Here is a 19,764-nt window from a genome sequence, read left to right on the forward strand (position 1 = left end):
CCAGATAATAGTACTTCACTTCCAGAGTCCCTGAATTTACCTCTTCGCAAAGCAGTTTCAAAACCAACCAAACAAACCCAAAGATGGCACAGAAACCCATCAACTCAAGAGATGTAAGTTTGTAGAAAACTATATGGGATTTTTTACTGCAGTCAAGATCAGAGGAAAATCATCTGACAGTTGCAACATAAAATTAAAGAGAAGAGAATGACACATATTTCTCCGGATATCCCCTTTATAAAGCTCTTTCCCATTCCAAGACCTAATAAATTAAGTTGAACATCTCAGATATTCCCTCTCGGAATCTTAAGGATGAAATCCAAATGCCACTCCCCCACAAGAGAAGCAAGGAACACTCCCACCCCAAAGAGGCAGGAAACAGGTTTCTCCCAATTCCAAGAACGTGAGCAAAGCGAAGGTTTGTAGTCAAGGATGACTATCAGACAAAATGAAGGAGACTTGTCACTCTTGTTTGACGGGAGGGGTGGGAAGGCGGGACCCAAACCTTAATGCTGCCGCACACGATGGGGCCCGGATCCTCAATGTAGCCTTGCCAGATTGGAGTGGAACTGAGAAAGCAACTCAGCAGCAGAGCTGAATGGCAAAGGCAAGACCTGAACCTCCTGGTGAGGAGCTACGTGGCACTAAGCAAACAGTGCTTCGTCTCCCCCACCCCCTGCTTCCGCCCTGCCTTTCCCCTTTGGTTACCAGTTGCTCCAGATGCCGTAGAGTAATTCAACAAAAGCGAAAGAGAGGTTCAGGCACAGGAAGAAAAACAGGTTCCGGGACGTCTTGTCCGACAGGATAGACCTGGGGGAGTGATAAAAGTGGAGAAGAGGCGGGAGTCAAAGGGGTGCCAGGACCCGGAGGTTGGGTCCCCTTTCAAGACCCTCCCAGTCCAAACCTCCTTTCCTCACAGGGAAGGAAGGTGTCCCTGACGCTCCCTCCCTGTACCTCGGGCTATCCTTAGGTCTGGGCCTTCTCCCCTTCGGCCGGATACCCCCTTCCCGCAAAAATAGCACCCGCACCTAAACCAGCCCGAAATCTTGCCGAACAGATTGAACTTGGGTGGTTTGTATTCATCGTCCTTGATGGACAGGGGCAACATCTTCTCTGCCCGGCGAAGCGCCGGGTCTACTCCCCTCTAGAAGTGGCTCCGTGGGTGATGGTAGTGACAGTGGTGACGCCTCAGATGGGATTCCCCAGCGTTTGTCCCGGGCCGCGCGCCGCTTCGAGACACAGACAGACACAGACACACACCCGGGAACTCGCCGACTTCCGGCCCGGGCCGCGCAACGCGTCCTGGGACGCGAAAGGGGGAGGCGGGCCCGGGGGCGGGGCTTGCGCGGCGGAGGGCGGGGCTTACGGCGGGAGCGAGGTGGGACTTGCGGGGAGGCAGTAGGGGGCAGAAAAAAGTGGCAACTGCTGGGTAGTTAATGCGCCGGCCTGGGATGTAGGCACGAAGAAAATCCTGAAGTGACGGCCCACAGACTGGGATGGCTGGGAGGTTGAGGGCCCGCTCTCGCCCACCCAGACCGCCTACCACTGATGTTCCCGGATGCGCTGGCGTCCAGCGCCTGCCCTTTCGCCATTTCCCCCTATTAGCATTAAATCCCGGTGTTTGGGATGGCAATGCTTTAGAACCCAGGCGGCAACGTGTTCTGTAGCCGCCGGTCCGCGGGAAGCGCAAGTGATAGTTTTGCTGGGTGAACTGGGTGGTCACCCAAATCCTAGTAATCCAGTCCCGGAGAACAGCGCCTGGCCTTCCGTACTGCCAAGTGTGAGGCAGTCAACACATGCCTTTCGAAAGAACGTTAAATGAATCCAGAAGAAGCCCTTTAAAGGAACCCCCTACGAGACCATGTTGGAAATGAGGTTTGGGTAAGGCACTGCTTCCCGGACAATCTCAACCCGCGAAGCCCCCAAAACTCTCGAGTTCGTGCAGGTCCCCTTCACTTCCAGGTCATCCCGGGGGCCGCAGCCGCGGCTGTAATTCTTGTCAGAACCTCCCTGCGCATTTGAGGGAGGTGCTGGAGGAGCTGACTGGTCGGTGGGGCGCGAGGACGCGCGGGGCGCAGAGAGAGGAGCTCTCGGGCTTGTCCTGGGCACCCACAGTCGTTGGAACGTTCCTGCGGGCGCCTTTCCGGAAAATTGTTTGGATAAGGTCAGGTGGTCCATCACGTGAATGATTAAAAGTTGTTACTCTGGGGAAGAAATGGGGGAAAAGGAGGATTGGCTTTTGGAAGTGGGCTGGAAACTACAAAACCGAGCTTCTTGGGAGCTGCCTTTTAGTCTAACAGGAAGTGGAGCGTCACCGGGAGGGAGGGGCGGCCACCCGGGGACTGTCCCTGCTTCAGGCGCTCACTTTGCGGGCGGTGTTTTTTCCAGGTTATCATTCAGCGAATGAGGCAGGGTGGATGCACGCTGCTGGGTTTAGAAACAAACAAACAAACAAACAACGACAACAAAAAATGAGCAAGCGAGACGCCCCTTCCGTTTTATGAGAACCAGGTTGCAAGCAAATAAGTCGGCTGGCCCCACTGCAATCTTCTGCACTCGAGGTAAGGAAATAGCAAATGCTCTCGTGTTAAAAAATTTTTGCAGTAAGGGTGTATGCATGTTTTGCTCTCGTTCTTGGAACTTTGTGCGTGAGTGGGGTAGTGATTTGTTGTCTTTATTTTTGAAAATGTATTTTTTTCATTGTTCATGTTAATTAAAACTGCTGTGTAAAACAGCTAGATTCCAGAAATTAAGTTCTGTAAAGAGTATTTTCTCTTTGCCTTTCTTGGCCTATGTTTCATTATTTTAACTTAAACATAGAAATATTTTCAATTAGTAGAATTTACTTATATTTTTTAGGAAGCTTTTATATGAGCCATAGACTTTAAATTTTACTCTACTGCACTGCTGGGGAAATATTAAGTGGTTGCAAACTAGGTTAAAGATAAATATTTCCATGGTAATTGGGTTTTTCTCCAAAACGGCTTTATTTCAATATGATGTAACTGGGGAGTGGGGGGGAGATATATAGAAATAACCAAATTTCAGTAACTGATTTCCAGTATTCTCTTAATTCATCAAGGTCAACTGCAATTTGAGCCTGTATTTTTGCATTCCATTTTTGAAAATGAATTCTGCATTTTATCTTATATTGCTGTGAACGAGAAATTGCTCAGCTGGTTTATGGAGAAATCTGCATTACCCCATTACTCCTTTCAAATACTTTTGAAATAAGTTGGAGAAATTGAAGTTTAATTTCAGTTATATTGGTTTCCTGGGACTCCCAAATTGCAGCCTAACTTCAATACTAAGGGCATTTTATTGGAAATAGAAATTGGACACTAGTTAAATGAGGAAAAGTTCTATGAATGGAAAATGTTTGCATCTCACTTGTCATTCTGAAATAATGTTTCTTCCATATATGTTGACCAATATATATTGTCATATCAAAGTTAAAGTTAGTTTCTTTCATTCAGCGGTCATTTAATGAGTGTCTACTATCTGCTAGGCTCTGTGCTGGGCACAGGGTGGGAGGAAGAAAATAATTATAAAGCCAGTTAAGTCCAGGTTCTTTCCCTGGAAGAATTTTATGGGATGAAGTTGATGTGAGGAGAGAGGGTGACAGGATTTTAGAATTGTGTGATGTTTAAGATGTGCACAAGGTATGCCCTTGGTGTATCAAAGGGAGACAACTGTCACTCAGTGAGTCTTGATATATACCAAGCCTTTTGTCTCAGCCATCCTGTTGCCCCTTCAATAACTTGTTTCATGAAAGAACATTATTTTGGAAAATCAAAAATGATTCTTCTGCTCAATTCAGGTGGTCATTACAGATGCAGGATTTTGAAAGATTCCAATCATAACTCTTAATTCCTTCATGTCTTAAAAGATTAAATGGGGTTTTTAAGATTATAAAATAGATATAGTAATGAACATTTTAAAATTAATAAATGGATTTCTACCCTGAACTTTGAAATATTTGTTTAGATCATCTTCTACTAATTAATTGCATTAGATTAACTAGGCAGACTATACGACAGGAAAAAACCAGCTTCTCAGACATGTGCTTGAGGACTGTGAGAAATGAACGCAGAGAGAATGAAGGGGCAGATGCTTATCTCCAGTCAGGGTTCCAGCTCCTTTCAGGCAGTAGTCAGTAAGGAATAGGAAGGATGCCATCTGTCATTCCTCAGTAATCAACCCTGGCATTTAGCTGCAGCCCTATTTTAGACCCCATGCTTTTTTAGATGCTTCAAATTGAATGCCCCGTGAACCTCGACTGGATAAAGAAGCCGTGATGGTGGATAAAACTACAGATTCTTAAAAATCTAGAAATCGAATATAAGTGTAAATTGCTAATGCATTCCAAGGTTTTGCTCCACGGCACATATCTATAGCGTATAGGTTTCAAATGTATAAACACCTTAGATAGGGGGATGATATGAGTTTATTCTGCTTCTGCATACTTCCCAAAGGTGAAAACACAAATATAGCAGGGTTAGCTCCAACCTCACGGGAAGATGTTATCTATCTCTTTGCCTAAATGCAATTTTTAGAACACAGAATAGCTCATTTTAATTTCTAAAAATAATCTGAAGCCTATAGGCAATGGCATTAAAAGCATTTTTAAAAATTTTCTGATGATTGACAAAAACATCACAGAAAAATCTTTGATTTCCCCTAATAGCACCAAGAGATCCTGTTCCTATCAATTACAGAAGCCATAAAGAAAAGTTTTAAGAAGTTAAAACTTTACCATAATGAGGTAAGTACCAATATGGGCTTTTTTGTTTGTTTTTTATTTTTTTTTATTTTTTTTTATTTTTTATTTTATTTTTATTTTTTTAAGATTTTATTTATTTATTTGAGAGAGAGAATGAGAGAGAGAGCATGAGAGGGGTGAGGGTCAGAGGGAGAAGCAGACTCCCTGCTGAGCAGGGAGCCCAATGCGGGACTCGATCTAGGGACTCCAGGATCATGGCCTGAGCCGAAGGCAGTCGCTTAACAAACTAAGCCACCCAGGCGCCCTTTGTTTGTTTTTTAAAAATTGTGGTAAAATACACATAACATAATATTTGCTATCTTAACCATTTTTAAGTGTATAGTTTAGTAGTATTAAGAATATTTACATTGTTGGGACGCCTGGGTGGCTCAGTCGGTTAAGCGTCTGCCTTCGGCTCAGGTCATGATCCCAGGGTCCTGGGATCGAGTCCCACATTGGGCTCCTTGCTCATCGGGGAGCCTGCTTCTCCCTCTGCCTGCCGCTTCCCCTGCTTGTGCTCTCTCTCTCTCTCTCTGACAAATAAATAAATAAAATCTAAAAAAAAAAAAAAGAAGAATATTTACATTGTTGAGCAACCATTCCCCAGAACTTTTTCATTTTGCAGAACTGAAACACTATGCTCATTAACCAACTCCCCATTTCCCCCTTCCCCCAGCCCCTGGTAACTACCATTCTACTTTTTGGTCTCTATGGATTTGACTCCTCTAGATATCTCCTATAAGGTCTTTTTGTGACTGGTTTATTTCACTTAGCATAATATCCTCAAGGTTCATCCATGGTGTAGCATGTGATAGAATCTCCTTCCTTTTAAAGGCTAAATAATATTTCATGTATAAATCACATTTTGTTTAGCCATTTTTCTGTTAATGGATATTGGATTGCTTCTACCTTTTGACTCTTGTGAACAATGCTGCTGTGCACATGAGTGTTGTACCAATATTTTTATCTGAGAAGAATCATTTCCTCTAGAGGTACTCTTGTTTCCTTGGAAATAAAAGTTCCTACTTGAGCCAGGGTCTGTTCGAAAATACTGTAAGGCCTCCCTTAGTCTAACCCATCAAAATAACTCAGCTTATGGAATAAAGCCAATACCCATAAAGTTGAAATATTCTTGTAGACTAGAACAAAGCTGAAGATAAGAGACTACACAAGACACTGAAAATACGAAGTGGCACAAGTATGGAGTTTGGTGTGACCTACCACTCTTTCTGTGGCTCAGGGAAAATCGTTTCATATTCTCAGTCTCCGCTATCCCATCTCTAAAATGGGGTGGATATATTTTAATTTCCTTGTCTCTAAAGATTTGAAACCTTACTGATTTGAGATATTATATAACACACAGATGGCAGAGGTCTGACAGTTTTCATTACTATTGCTGAGCTCTGTGAGGGCAGGAACTGGGTGCTCTTTGCATTACCATCCCTAGTGCCTGACAGTGCTGGGCACGGGGTTAAGTACCTGTAAGTGTTTGTTGACTGATGGATATTTACCATGGGGATTCGGACCTTCCTCTAATAAAGTTAGAAAGCTTGCATGACGCAGGATTGCTTTGATGTTAGGTTTGATATCTGAAACTATTTATAAATTATAATTCATATGTATGAAATCTGTTTCTCTTAGCGATTTTGGAATGTGAGTTTATTGCTGAACACCACTGTTTTCTAAAAGAGAGAAGTTTCCATAGAATATTCCAGAGATCCGTTGCCTAACAATCTTGCCTTCTCTCCGTTTTCCTGTGACTGAAACAGAAGTTCAAATGAAAAGCTCTATTATGCTAGAATGGTAAAAGCAATATATTTGCAGATGTACTTGGTTTCTTTTTGACCCATTTCTGGAACTAATTTTGCATGGCACTGTACTGAGCTAAAAATGCTTTTCTATTTCTAGGCTTTCTTCTTAGGATGCATTGACTCCTTGGATCCTTACAAGTCGTGGATGTTCCTCTTAGAAATAAGGCCATTCCTACTCCTGTCCAATACATGTCCATGGAATTGGTCATCTCCAAACATCATCATCATTATCTTCATCATAGCTACAATGAATTGGCAATTCCAGGAGAAAGATGCAAGGCTAAAGCGAACTTTTATCTAGCATAGTTTTATGTAGCATAACCTGGGCGCTTCGAGGGTAGAGAGGAGCTCACTGTCTGCCTCAGTAACAAATGGCTGAATTAAAGGAGGAGGTACTTTAAAAAAATGTCCCACATGATACTTATACATCATTTCCTCTTAGATCAGCGATAATGAAGCAAATCCAGCTAATTGATAGTAGCTGTCTGAGGAAGTATAGAAAAGGAATCTGATGCTTTGTTCAGGCTTAGGAGGAGAAAAAAAATGCCAGGACTGTTGGGCAGCTTCTGCTATGAATAAAGGGGTGGGAGTGGGCAGGCAGGTGGAAACACAGGTACTTACTGTCTGTTTTCCCTGCTTTAAATGCTGCCCTTGGTGTTCCCTCTAACTGGATTTACCTATAAAGGAATGGCTCACTCTGCCTGGCTGCCAACAGGAGGACTTGATCTTGAATGTGCCCAGTACGGAAATTCTTTCCTTACAGCCTGCAGTGAGAAATGACCTGTCACAGCATCTATCTATTCAAATGCGATATTGCAGTAAAAGTAGCTATTTATCAACCTGCTTTAGCAATACTGTTTCGGAACTACAATTTCAAAATGCAGTGAGGGCCAGAACTAAGCCCTCTAAAGGACAAGCTTTAAATTGGCTATCAGTGATCTTATATATGTAACCAGTTATACTGTGACTAGAAAAGACTGATTGCATTCATCCTAATAGCCAATCCACGACCCAGTTGATCCAGATTGTGGTCATCTAAATGATCCATTCTGAACATTGTACAATCGATCCTAAGTACAGCAGGACCACAAGATGAATCCCACGCTATGGACACTTTTATTATTTATTATTACTATAAGTGTATTCCTACTCCTGTTTTTCCTATTCCTAAATAATGTCCTATTCCTAAATACGAATAATAAAGAATATTTATTGGTAACACAAAATCATTTAACTTATTTTGATGTATTTAGACCTGTGAAGAAAGTAATGGGAGTTAGGAAGAGCCTTGTAAGAACAGATGGGTTCCTCAGGAGGAAGAGTGAGGGAAAATCATTTAGGAAGCAGAAGATAGCAGTTGGTAAAGGATGAGAAAAGTGGTATGGCACTTCTAAAATAACAGTGAAAAGAATGAATTTCTTGAATATGTGGAAAATAACGAAAGGCAAAACTCTTCCCAGAATACCGGATAGCACCTGGAAAAGACTTGTAAAGAAAAGTGACCTTTCATGTGCTATTTCTGGCATTTTGTGTTTAGTCATGAAGTAAATTCTAGTGTATGTGGCTTGAAATTTTAATGGAAGAGGCTTACTATGGGCAATAGTGAATGACACTTGGCAGCAGTGTTTTCTCACTTTTAGTTTTCTTTTTCTGCCAATCGTCCTGAAGTCTAAGGGGTTTTTTGGGTCAGTTCCTGGACCCAAACTAAAATTTCATTTCTCAACTAGGTAAGATTTTATTTTCTGTTGGTTTAAATCCTGTATGCTGCCTGCCAGATTAAGTCATCTAGCTTCTAATTTTTGTTAGCTCCTAAAAGTTTGGGGAAATTCACAAGGACAATATTATCTAAGAAGTGATGATTTCCCCCCAAGGCAAATCAGCTCATTCTTCAAGAGCTTCCATAGAAACAAGGATGTGCAAAGGTATTTTAATGCAGAATATCTTTGAAAAGATGCAAAAAAAAAAAAAAATAAGAGTTCTGGGATGTCTTTTATTTGTCAAGTAGCTTGACCACAGAACTGAAAGTAGAAAAGTGGCTTGTGCTTAAGACCACATTTCTGACTGGCTGTGCTAGTCACCAAATGGGGGATAACTCAGGTCTTTCACATAGGGATTGGTTTCTTGGGTACTGTCTAGTCTTAATTGGGCCTTCGTTCGCATTTAATTTAAGTTTGTTCTGTTAGTTTCAAGCATTTTTTATCCTTTGTGGAGTTGAAGACCATTTAAACAGAGATTCCCTCACCCCATTTAACCATAAAGAGTTGGGAGCCCTTACTCAAAAAATGGGCCCGGCACTGTTCTGGATGACAAAGACTAATGGAAACTGCCTTCCAGATACAGTTAGACTCAAAAAGGAGCATAGTCAATGGTTGTAATACCTGGAAACAAAGGCTAGTGACACTATGTTCTGAGTTCCCAAGAGCACTGAGGATGGAGAGTGTGAGGAATGTTCGCAGGGGAGGGGATGTTTGAAAGAGACTTGGGAGGGGCCCGGGAGTAAGAGTTTGTCAGGTGGGGACAGGAAAGGGCTTTGTCGGTGGAGAAAATAGCATGTACCGACACATGGAGTCCTAGGCCAGAACACTGGCTGTCGGTACCATAAGAGAAAAGTCCTTCTGAAATTTGGCACCACGTGTCCCTTTGCCGCGGATTGAGCAGTGTGTGTCATCTGCATGCTAGAAACCTGGTCAGAAATTGCTCATCAGTTGCACAGCTGTCTCTTCCAACTCTTGCATGTTCACAGAAGGAAAGCCCAGGTTCTGAATTGGCCTCTGCATGCCCTTCTGGAGGTGATTTTACGTCTTGGCAGCTGAGGGCCCTTTTCTGAGCATCTGTATTCTATAATCATCAGTTTTTAGGCAAGTACATGTTTTGCAGGATGAACCAGAGGAGAAAACAATCTGTACAACATGAGACAGATCTAGTAGTGAAATGGCAGAATAGTGATCGTTCCTCCGCCATCTGTGGCATCAGAATGAAAATGACAGCTTCTCCGTGTACGACGTCAGGCTGCTCCCTGCTTTTCTACTTTATGAGTCAGAGGACATAACTAGTCTTTGTTCGTACTATGCTCTGGCATATTTGTTTTCAGCTTCAGTCTGGATAATTGCTGCTTTTTCAGTCTGAAGGAACTAGCCCTGAGAAAAGAATTATTCATTCAGCAGCATTCCTTCTAGGGAATTTGGAGAGATGATATAAGTAAATAACTGACTAGTGGGTCTTTGAAAATTCAAATTGCCTGGTCCATTTAGAGACACCCATTAGAGAATTTGCAACTGTTGCTTTATAGACTGTGCATTATTTACTTTCTTACTCTTACACCCACATTTAAGAAAAATTTTTTAACATTTCAAATAATGCTCTTCCAAAAGCTATTCAATTATCAGATATTAAAAAATTTCTGACATAGTGACCCCCGCAGTTCCACTCCTAATTATATACCTAAGAGAAATGAAAACATATGGTCACATATAAACTTGTCCATGAATGTTCATAGCAGCATTACTCATAATAGCAAAATGTGTAAACAACCCAAAGTCCAGCAACTGATAGATATACAAAATGTGTTATATCTATGTAGGAATGGAATGCTATGTGGCAATAAAAAAAAAATTAGCGAGGTACTGATACATATATACAATGACATGGATGAACCTTGAAGACATTCTGCTAAGGGAAAAAAAGCCAGACACAACAACCACATGTTGTATGATTCCATTTATATGCAATATCCAGAATAGGCAAATCTATGGAGACAGAAAGTAGATTAGAGATTGACTGGTTGGGGCGGGGGGGTGGTGAGGTTGGGGGAGATGAGAAAAGGGGGGAGTGACTGCTAATGAATGGGTCTGGGGTTTCTTTTTGGGATGTTGAAAATGTTTTAAAATTAGATTGTGGTGATGGTTGCACAATTCTGTGAATATACTGAAAACCACTGAAGTGTTTAGTTGACCCTCAAACAACATGGGTTTAAACTGCGCGGGTCCACTTACGTGCAGATATTTTTCAGTAAATACGGTACAGTGCTATAAATGGATTTTCTTTTCCTTATGATTTTCTTAATAACATTTCCTTTTCTCTCGCTTACTTTATTTTAAGAATGCAGTATATAATACATATAACATACAAAATGTGTTAATCTACTGTTCATGTTACACTAAAGCTTCTGGTCAACAGTAGGCTACTAGTAGTTAAGTCTTGGGGAAGTTAAAAGTGATACAAGGGGTTTTGACTGTGCAGAGTGGAGTGGTTGGTGCCCCTAATACCTGTGTTATTCAACAGTCAATTGTACTTTAAGTGGGTGAAATTTAGGATATATGAAATAAATCTTAATAAAGTTGTAAAATATACCCCAGCATACCAAGTATAAATATTTATATTATTGGACAGATAGTGACAGTTTTGTGTACTGATACTTTGATACATCCTTGCAGAATTTAGCACAACACAGTGGAAAGAGTCCTGGACTGCCATCAGGAGAGCTAGATTCTTGCGCTGGTTCTACTGCTAGTGTGCTGCATGCATGAGCCTAGGCAAGTTCCTTATGCCTGGACCTTGAGTTCTTTATGAAGTAAGGAAGTGACTTAGAGCTCTGAGCTGTCTTTCAGTTTATGTGTTTGTACAGTAAAGCATATAAATACTGGGGCAGTTTTGGAGCCCTGGCTTTATCCCTGACTGTTTGAGTATAACCAAAGTAGTGGGGTTTTCAGAAGCCACCTGGCTAGCAGTCCTTCCCTCGATCATGTTCAGGTTCGTCGTGTCAGGTAAAGTATATGTAGAGCAGGGTTTTCAACCCCAGCATCATTGGCATGTTAAGCTGGATAATTCTTCCCTTTGGAGGGGTGTCCTGTCCATTGCAGGATTTTAGCAGCGACTCTGACATCTGCCCACTTGATAGCATCTCTTCCTCAATCAAAATGTCTCCAGTCTTTGCCACGTATCACCTGGAGAACAGAGTCGTCCCCCGTTGAAAACCCCTGGTATAGAAGATGCTAGAATAACAATATGAAAATAACTAAAAGGATATGCTGTCTACCTATGAAGAACTAATAAGTTAACGTATCTGCAAAAAATATCATTTGGGGGTCTTTGATTTTTCAGATGATCAGGAGATGAGAAAGGAAGACCTTTTGTTTTGTTTTGCTGACATTTACCGTGTTTATTAAAGTCACATTTAATCGACGGTAGTCATGGATTGGAGAAAAGCAGAGAAGGATTAGTCTAAGAGCTATCAGATCTTCTTTAGAATAAGACAGGGTGTCAGTAAATACATACAGACATTAAAAAGAAATAAGAAAAAAAAAATCTAAGAAGAAGGTGTAGGAATTGAGGGCAAGAGAACTGGGAGATACCTCCACTGACTTCTTGGTTCTTTCTGTGTAAGATGTAGACTATCCTAGATGTGTTCTTCCTTGTATCTCCTGTTCAAAGCTCAAAGCTGTGAATTAGATAAGTTCTTTCTCTAGAGAGAGAATAGAAGAAAGCTAGAAACTGAAATCCAGACAGCCAGTGAAGTCATCGTTCTTCTCCAAACTGATCTGAAACTGTTTCTAGCGGGTCTACAGTGGGAGTTCCAAACTTCACCTGTTCTCAAAGTATAAATGTGCCGCTTGCCCTGCAGTCTCTGAAATTCTTGCTCTTCTTGCTTTTCTATACAGACTAAAAATTTTACATAATTGTATTGGGTTGCATTATTTAATAAATACCACATGAAATATTTACACTGTGTTTCTAAAGATAAATTATTCATATCTCCCAACACATTTTTGGAACAGGTAAAATAGGAGATTAGAAGTTATCTGAAAGAGGAAATTTCTATGATGGGCATAGGGCTAAATCCTACTTAAAAGTAGAGGTGAAAGTGAAATACTCGTGAGTGTCTTTGACAAAGTATATTTATAGTAGGGTATATAATTATCATATAATTATATGTAAATATAATTACATAATTATATTTATAGTAGGCTATAGTAATTAATTTCATTACTTTTTCTACACTAAAATTGCCAGATAGTTACCTGTGTCTGCTTTAGAAACTAGAAACACGTCTGTGTAAGTTTTGCGATATGCTGTTCCTACTCAGCTGTGGAAAATGAACACAAAGATTTTAATCAGGGTGTATTTTAATGCAATTGTTGGATGATTCTTTGCTCTGAGTGCCTATAGCTAGCCATTTTTATGCAGAACTGAAAATATGTTTTATGAGACCTGCTTTTGATTCAATATATTAGAAGGATTTTCAAGGCCTTTGAACCAAGATTATTAATTCATAATGGTTTTTCCTTGGTTGGCTACATTAACAGTATGTGTTGTTTTAGTAAGAGGGTATATGCAATGAAAACATTGTATTCTAATGCCTTAAATTACTGTCCTTGAAGAATAATCGTAGTAAGCTGGGGTTACTTCAAAAATAATTCATTTTATTCATATCTTGAGTGAGGCCACGATAAAAGGAGAGGCACAAAATTGCTTTTCTTAACAGAACATGCCACAGAGAAAGTCCAGGAGAGAATATTCTTTGCAAATTCTCTGAAAAGAGAAGGTAACTACAAGGTAACATTGCTTTCCAAATCTGGACTATTGAAAAGTGAGAGTTGCTGAATGGCAACGACCATCTCCTTGATCTTACGAATAAGCTCTTCTTTGCTTGCACAGGCCTCAGTGCACTCTCCAATCATGGACTGGATGCCCCTAGCCCCATTAGAATTCTCCATTCCCCATTCTTGTACACTTCAAAGGGAGATGTTAAAGGCATGGTCTATATGGTCTCTCTGTGTCCTTGCTGAACTATATATGGAGAAACCGTTTCTACAATTGCAACGCACGCCTTCCCACATGAAACAAGATCACAGGAGTGGGATTGTCACTTGAACTCCACCCCTGCTAAATCTCCTCCATGAAAAACAAAAGGTTGACCGAACATCATCATTTGGACATTAAAGTGAGATTTCACTGGGAATCTAAGCTGTGAGATGGGAAGATTTAGACTACAGTCTTAGGATTGCCTGTGGAACGGTGGTCTGGCAGCACGTGCCCAGTTAAACCACAGGCTGTGGAGTCAAGAGTCTAGGCATCCACACACAGTGCTTTTCTAAGGAGATGGCGACAACCAAAACTAAACCGTACAGTCGCAATGGTACTACACAGGACTGCGATGGTGGCTTAGCGCGGTTGGCCTACCACGGCTGGGAGGGAGCAGTAAGAAGTCTCCTCCAGCTTTATCACATTTGTCGATATCGTGGAATAGATGAGAGTATTTTTTTATTGTATCACCTAAGAAGAGAAATTGTTTGTTTTTTTTTAAGATTTTTAAAATTTATTTGAGAGAGGAGAGAGAGCACACAAGCTGGGGAAGAGGCAGAGGGAGAGGGAGAAGCAGGCTCCCCACTGAGCAGGGAGCCCGATGCGGGACTCGATCCCAGGACCCTGGGATCATGACCTGAGCCGAAGGCAGTTGCTTAACCGACTGAGCCACCCAGGCATCCCTAAAAAGAGAAATTGTATGAAAAATAATAAGAGAGGGTAGATGATGGATCCATTAAAGTCATCAAGAATAATACCCTTCCCAGTTCTAAGATCTATTTTTTTCTTAAAGGTATTTTCTAAATGTTTAGAAACTTCTGGTTGATTTTTGTTTTCAGTCTTTTTATAAGTAAGTATATCTTTGAATATTCTTTTTCCTCACTTCTGGCTTTTGTACTTGAACAGAGCAGTTGAATAGATCTAGGATATATATGCTAAGATGTGTATGAAGGCTCGGCTGCCAAAATACAAAATAAGGACTTACCTAGAAAGCATACGGAGGCTTGTAGAGGAGTAAGTAAAGTCTGGAATCAGAAACAGAACTAGCAGAATAAAAAAAAAAAAAAGAAAAGAAAAAGAAAAAACAAAAAAAAGCCAGCAACAACTGAAAGTCAACAGTGCTCCAGAAGGAGGCAGCAGGGGTGATAATGAACTCTATCGGAGGCTAGGAAATCGGAGCTCTGGGTCTCTGTAAAACTGCCTGTGTGATTCAGTCTTTTCTTACATACGTGACTGAGAGGTCTGATCCACCGGGAATGTTTGACCCGTGAATGTCCAGACCACATTCATCGGGTGTTTGTTCACCTAGTATTCTGTAGCCATATTGCAGGCGGTGCCTTTAGGTATAGTGAGGGATAGGAGAGTACATAGCTGATTACAGTACCTTCTGATCCTCCTGTACTATCAGAGATGGTGATTTGGAAGCTCCAGAGCCCTACCTCAGTTCAACCTGAATTTAAATCTGGCAGTACATCCCTTAGCCCATAATGAGGGACAGCCTGGCTCTGGCAGCAGATTTTCTTGGGTATAGATTCCAGATCCATTACTTAGTTGCCTCCTAATCCTGAGAAAGATATTTAACCTCTGTAAGTATTCAAGCTCTAGTAAAAGATCCTGTCCCTGCCCTGATCAAAACCCTCTAAGAGCTCCCCATCTCAAGTAGAATAAAATCTATCCTCCTTTTTCGGCTGACAAGGTCCCTGGTGATCTGGCCCTTGCTTATGTCACTCTGATGTATTCTCTTCGTTACCGCTATGCTAACTTATCTTTGAGTTTACTTTTCGTCTGCCTCTCTCTACTATTTCCTCTGCATCAAACAGCAGAGACTGAGTCTATTTTATTTGTTGCTGTAGCCACAGATCCTAGAACAGTGCCTGGTACAAGTAAGCACTCATAACCACTTGTTTATTGAGTGAATAAGTACATACCATGACATGCGAAGCACGTCGTACAGGGCCTAATAAGTGGTAAACCCACTGTAATTGTTGCTGCTGCTGCCATTATTATCTGTTTCTTATATTAGGCTTCCGCCTATGATTTCAATTAGCAATAATCACGCCTCGGATAAAGCTCATTGGCTACCACCTATGATCTCATTTGGAAAAAAGGTTGCTACCAAAAAGTACTTTTAAATTTTGTATACTGGAGTATAATTGACCTTTGAACAACGTGAGGCCAACACCCCACACAGTCGAAAATCCACATTTTTGACTTTTGACTCCGCCAGAACTTAACAACTAATAGCCTACTGTTGACCAGAAGCCTTACCTATAACATAGTCGATTAACACGTATTTGGTGTCTGTATTATATACTGCATTCTTACAATAAAGTAAGAAAAGAGGAAATGTTGTTAAGAAAATCATAAGGAAAAGAAAATCCACTGATAGTCCTGGACTGTATTTACTGAAAAAAAAATCCGCATATTAAGTGGGTCCACGTGGTTCAAACCTGTGCTGTTCAAGGCCCTGCCGTATACATGTATCAGAACATCATGTTGTGCACTTTAAAGATATACAATTTTTATGTCAATGATCTCTCAGTAAAGTTGTTTAAAGAATTAGTACACTACTGAGAGAAATGTAATCCCATTTGAAAAAATAGTCTCCGTTCCAAATTCTTCATAGTAAAATGAGGGCAGATTTTAAAATACACTGCTTACTTCTTCTGGCTTGTGTGTAGATGAGCTTTTGTCCACAACTGCAAAAGCAAGCAGGCCCAGAAGGGGAGGTCCATTCACTGCACTTTTCATTTTTACCTTAGGTCAAGTCGCCCTATCAAAGAGGCAGGGAGAACTGAATTTAATCAACTCAAATAAGATTTACCTCCGTCCTCCTTAAAAAGGCAAAGCCAAAAACGTGGTAACTAGCAAGAATGCTAACACTGTATTTTATTGCCGTTTGTATTCCAGGTGTTGCCACATCTGCAAACTTCCTGGACGAGTGATGGGCATTCGAGTGCTTCGTTTCTCTTTGGTGGTCATCCTTGTGCTGCTCCTCGTAGCCGGGGCTTTGACCACTTTACTTCCAAATATCAAGGAAGACAAGATGCTCACTTTGCGTAGGGAAATAAAATCCCAGGGCAAATCCGCCCTGGATTCCTTTACTCTAATAATGCAGACATACAACAGAACAGATCTCTTACTGAGACTCTTAAATCATTATCAGGCCGTGCCGTATCTGCATAAAGTGATTGTGGTGTGGAACAACGTTGGGGAGAAGGGGCCAGAAGAGTTATGGAACTCTCTAGGGCCTCACCCTGTCCCTGTGATCTTCAAACTCCAGACAACAAACAGGATGAGAAATCGACTCCAGGTCTTTCCCGAACTGGAAACCAATGGTGAGTTGCTGCTGGGGTCCTAGCTGGCATGGGCTGCCACTCCCCAGAGCTCGGGGGGCAGGTGTGTGGCTTTCCGGCCTTCTGCTTGTCTTACTGATGTGGAGAAAGCAGGGAGAGGGAATCAAAAAGAAACATAAGGGGCAATTTTCAAGACGTCAAGAAGCAGTTTAGTGGGGAAGAAATCACATACATCTTGCAATGGTGACAAAGAGGTTAATGTGAATAAAGATCGACTATAATTACACAGTATGGTATCACAGAAAGTAGTAAAATGCCGTTCGGCTTACGCTTAATGTATTTTTTTTTTTTTTTTTTTTTTTTGCCACCTTCCTTTTCCTCCCGTTCAGAGCAGTTTCGCGAGCATTGTAATTTGCTTAGAAGACCCTCGGTTTTATTTATTTATAGGTTCATTCGTTTCTAGGATAATGGATGAGAGCTGCATAATAATTTTCCCCTCAGGCAATTATAAGTATCAATTACAATTCAAATAAACGCTTTTTCTACCAGACAAATCTCTCCGAGAGTACATTTCTTGTTTACTAATTTTGTTCAGGAAATTATTCATTTGAATGTTCTATCTGGGCACCATTGTTTATTACTAGTTTTGTTTCCATTTCCAAACTGTTGGATATAATTCTTTTTCCTTTTGTTGCAGCGGTGTTAATGGTAGACGATGATACGCTAATTAGCGCCCAAGACCTTGTCTTTGCTTTCTCAGTTTGGCAGGTAATGTTGCTCTGTCCTTTATGAATTCATCAGTATAAAGTTTTATCTCTGATTTAGTTGGGCAGCGTCGTGGTTTAATGTGGGAGTCATCTCAAACAGTGTAGACAGTATTTTTCTAAGAGACATAGATATTTGTTGCATGGTAATCAACATGTCTCATGTTCATTTAAGCCAGCCTGCAAGTTATGGTATCTTTTATCTATATTTGATTTATATTTGATATGCTGGGGAGAAGAGCTAGAACTATCTTCCAGAGAACAATGAGGAGATGATCTGGTATGGCAAAGACTAGAATCGAGAGATATTTTTCTACAAGGCCACAGATACATGTCTCAAATGAGAAGTGTATTTCTGTATTAATGTTGTATATAACTTTCTTTAAAAGAAAGCATTTATTACACCCACAAAATTTAATCCTAATGCTGGGACAACTTTTTAGGAATTAGGAATAGTAATAATTCCACATGCATCATTGTGGTGATAGTTTTATTTACTTATTTATTTTGGTTGTTTTTTTTTTCCCCCCTAAATCCTAGCTGGAATAAACAGGCATAAATTGTTCGCTATTCTATAAACACAATTCTTTGCATTGAATATGTGTTAATTAATAGTAGCTGGCTTTTACAAGTTGCAGAAATCAGGACTGCATACCAGTATTCTGAAGCTGTGTCAAATAATGAAACACTGTGCTAACCAATAAATGGTCTAATTTGCACTATAGTAACCCTCCTTAATTAGCTACGTGGGATATAAGAACATTAGATATTAATGGTAAGTGGTCACAGTCCTCTGCAGATATCAGCACTCTCAAAACTTCAGTTTCTAACTTTATACCAAGTTCAACAAGTTTTTTCCCGTATAGCAGTTTTTCCAGCCCTGTAAATAAAGCTTCTTAGGCAAAAAATTCTAATGTAATACTCCAGCTGTGAAATTTCTATTTCAGGTAAAAAAAATCAATTTACCTAAAATGTCAGGGGTGTGGGGGGGGAATAGGAGAACTGTGCTTATTTAGAACAATCCAAGTAAGCCATAATTAAAAATGCATAAATATGATTTTTAGGTTTTATTCATAGAAGAATAACCAAGAACAGTTTCAATCCATTGCCCAAGGTAACTTGACTCCTACAGTTCAGTCCCATCAATGCCTGGCATAGTGTAATGATTTGGGGTATAGAGGCGGGCAAGGCTGGAGTGGACATCTAGCGTGCTTTTGTGCTCACCCGTTACCGCTAATTAGTGCTATGACTTTTCCTTCTCTAGCCGTCTATGGAACCTCATTCATCCTCCTAAATGATGTCAATGGCACTTGCTCTCTGAAGCCCCCCAGGGTTTATCCTCGACTCCCTGCCCTTCCCCTTTGCCTCCCAGTAACAAAGCTGTCACCCGGTCCTCAGTGCTTCCAAGAGGCTTACCCAATTGCACGTACAACCGTCTCACAGTATGGGAATTCCTTGTTCACACAGCTGAATCATACCCTTCCCAGATGATGACTTTTTTGAAATGGGATTTAACCCAGGCTGATTTAGATGTGTGTGTGGATGTGTGTGTGTGTGTGTGTGTGTGGATGTGTCCCTAGTTTAATGTCTGTTCAGTAAATGAGTGAAACACAAATTACTTATGAGATTGAACTAAACCTTTTAACTCTATAAATTCTTACTCTTTTCCATGCTTCACTGGTTTTCTCTTGTTTGCTGGTTTTTGTTTCATTTTTAGTTACTCTCATCTTACTTCTATGGTTTTACTACTATCCTTTCTTCAAAGAGTCTGACAACATCTCATTATATATTTTTTACTCATGTTTTTAAAAAGGAAACACCCAAGCTGAGAAGGGGGAAAAATATAACATTGTTTAAAATCAACAGTGACTTTCAAGAACATTGAAATCAACATGGAAAAACAGAATCATACATGTAGATCCACAATTTTATGTGCTCCTTAGAGATTGAAACAGATTTTCAAAATTATGCTATATCTTCTTACCTCCCGTAATAAATAGCATTCATACAGTCAGCTTCTTTTGAAGCAAACTTTGAAGAACCAGACTCTTTGGTGACTAGATTTTGTTAATATCAGAGAACATTTGAATTCAGAGAACATTTGTAAGGTTAGAAATTTTGTTAGCAATTTGGGTTGCGATGGAATTTTGACCTGCAAACGTATCAGAATGTAGATTTATGAAGTTGCCTGGAGTTAGATGAAATTGAGATGTGGAAGCCAAGAATAAAATAAAGTTGATAAATCAGTTTAATTCTCTCTGTAATAAATCATTGCCTTTCTCACCATGTCTGCTCTCAAGAAATGCCACCCTTAATTGTTCCTTTTCCAT

The 19,764-nt window shown here is 40.6% G+C and overlaps 2 protein-coding genes across 10 annotated transcripts in view; one reads left to right on the forward strand and one right to left on the reverse strand.

Moving 5' to 3' along the window:
* The window catches only part of SLC30A7 (solute carrier family 30 member 7), a 93,626-nt gene extending 92,325 nt beyond the window's left edge, over positions 1 to 1,301 (reverse strand). For all 4 annotated transcript variants that reach the window (XR_013448016.1, XM_078072681.1, XM_078072679.1 and 1 more), the window contains exons 1-2: positions 1,029 to 1,301; positions 709 to 810 (exon numbers count right to left, since the gene is read on the reverse strand). Coding sequence is in view for 3 of the 4 variants with exons in the window: in XM_078072681.1 (XP_077928807.1) it covers positions 709 to 810; positions 1,029 to 1,108 (182 nt within the window). In the remaining variant the exon portion in view is untranslated. The remainder of the gene's footprint in view (positions 1 to 708; positions 811 to 1,028) is intronic.
* Positions 1,302 to 1,403: 102 nt separating this feature from the next.
* EXTL2 (exostosin like glycosyltransferase 2) overlaps positions 1,404 to 19,764 on the forward strand; it is a 151,230-nt gene continuing 132,869 nt past the window's right edge. For 2 of the 6 annotated variants that reach the window (XM_078072686.1, XM_078072688.1), the window contains exons 1-4: positions 2,211 to 2,561; positions 4,688 to 4,765; positions 16,285 to 16,712; positions 17,368 to 17,438. In XM_078072686.1, the coding sequence (XP_077928812.1) occupies positions 4,761 to 4,765; positions 16,285 to 16,712; positions 17,368 to 17,438 (504 nt within the window). In that variant the 5' untranslated portion in view covers positions 2,211 to 2,561; positions 4,688 to 4,760. Of the gene's footprint in view, positions 1,882 to 1,917; positions 2,165 to 2,210; positions 2,562 to 4,687; positions 4,766 to 16,284; positions 16,713 to 17,367; positions 17,439 to 18,698; positions 19,753 to 19,764 lie in introns of those variants that run through there. The other 4 variants (XM_036069514.2, XM_036069513.2, XM_036069515.2 and 1 more) reach the window with 4 other exon arrangements.

The sequence above is a fragment of the Halichoerus grypus genome, chromosome 5, assembly GCF_964656455.1.
Source record: "Halichoerus grypus chromosome 5, mHalGry1.hap1.1, whole genome shotgun sequence".
Lineage (NCBI taxonomy): Eukaryota > Metazoa > Chordata > Mammalia > Carnivora > Phocidae > Halichoerus > Halichoerus grypus.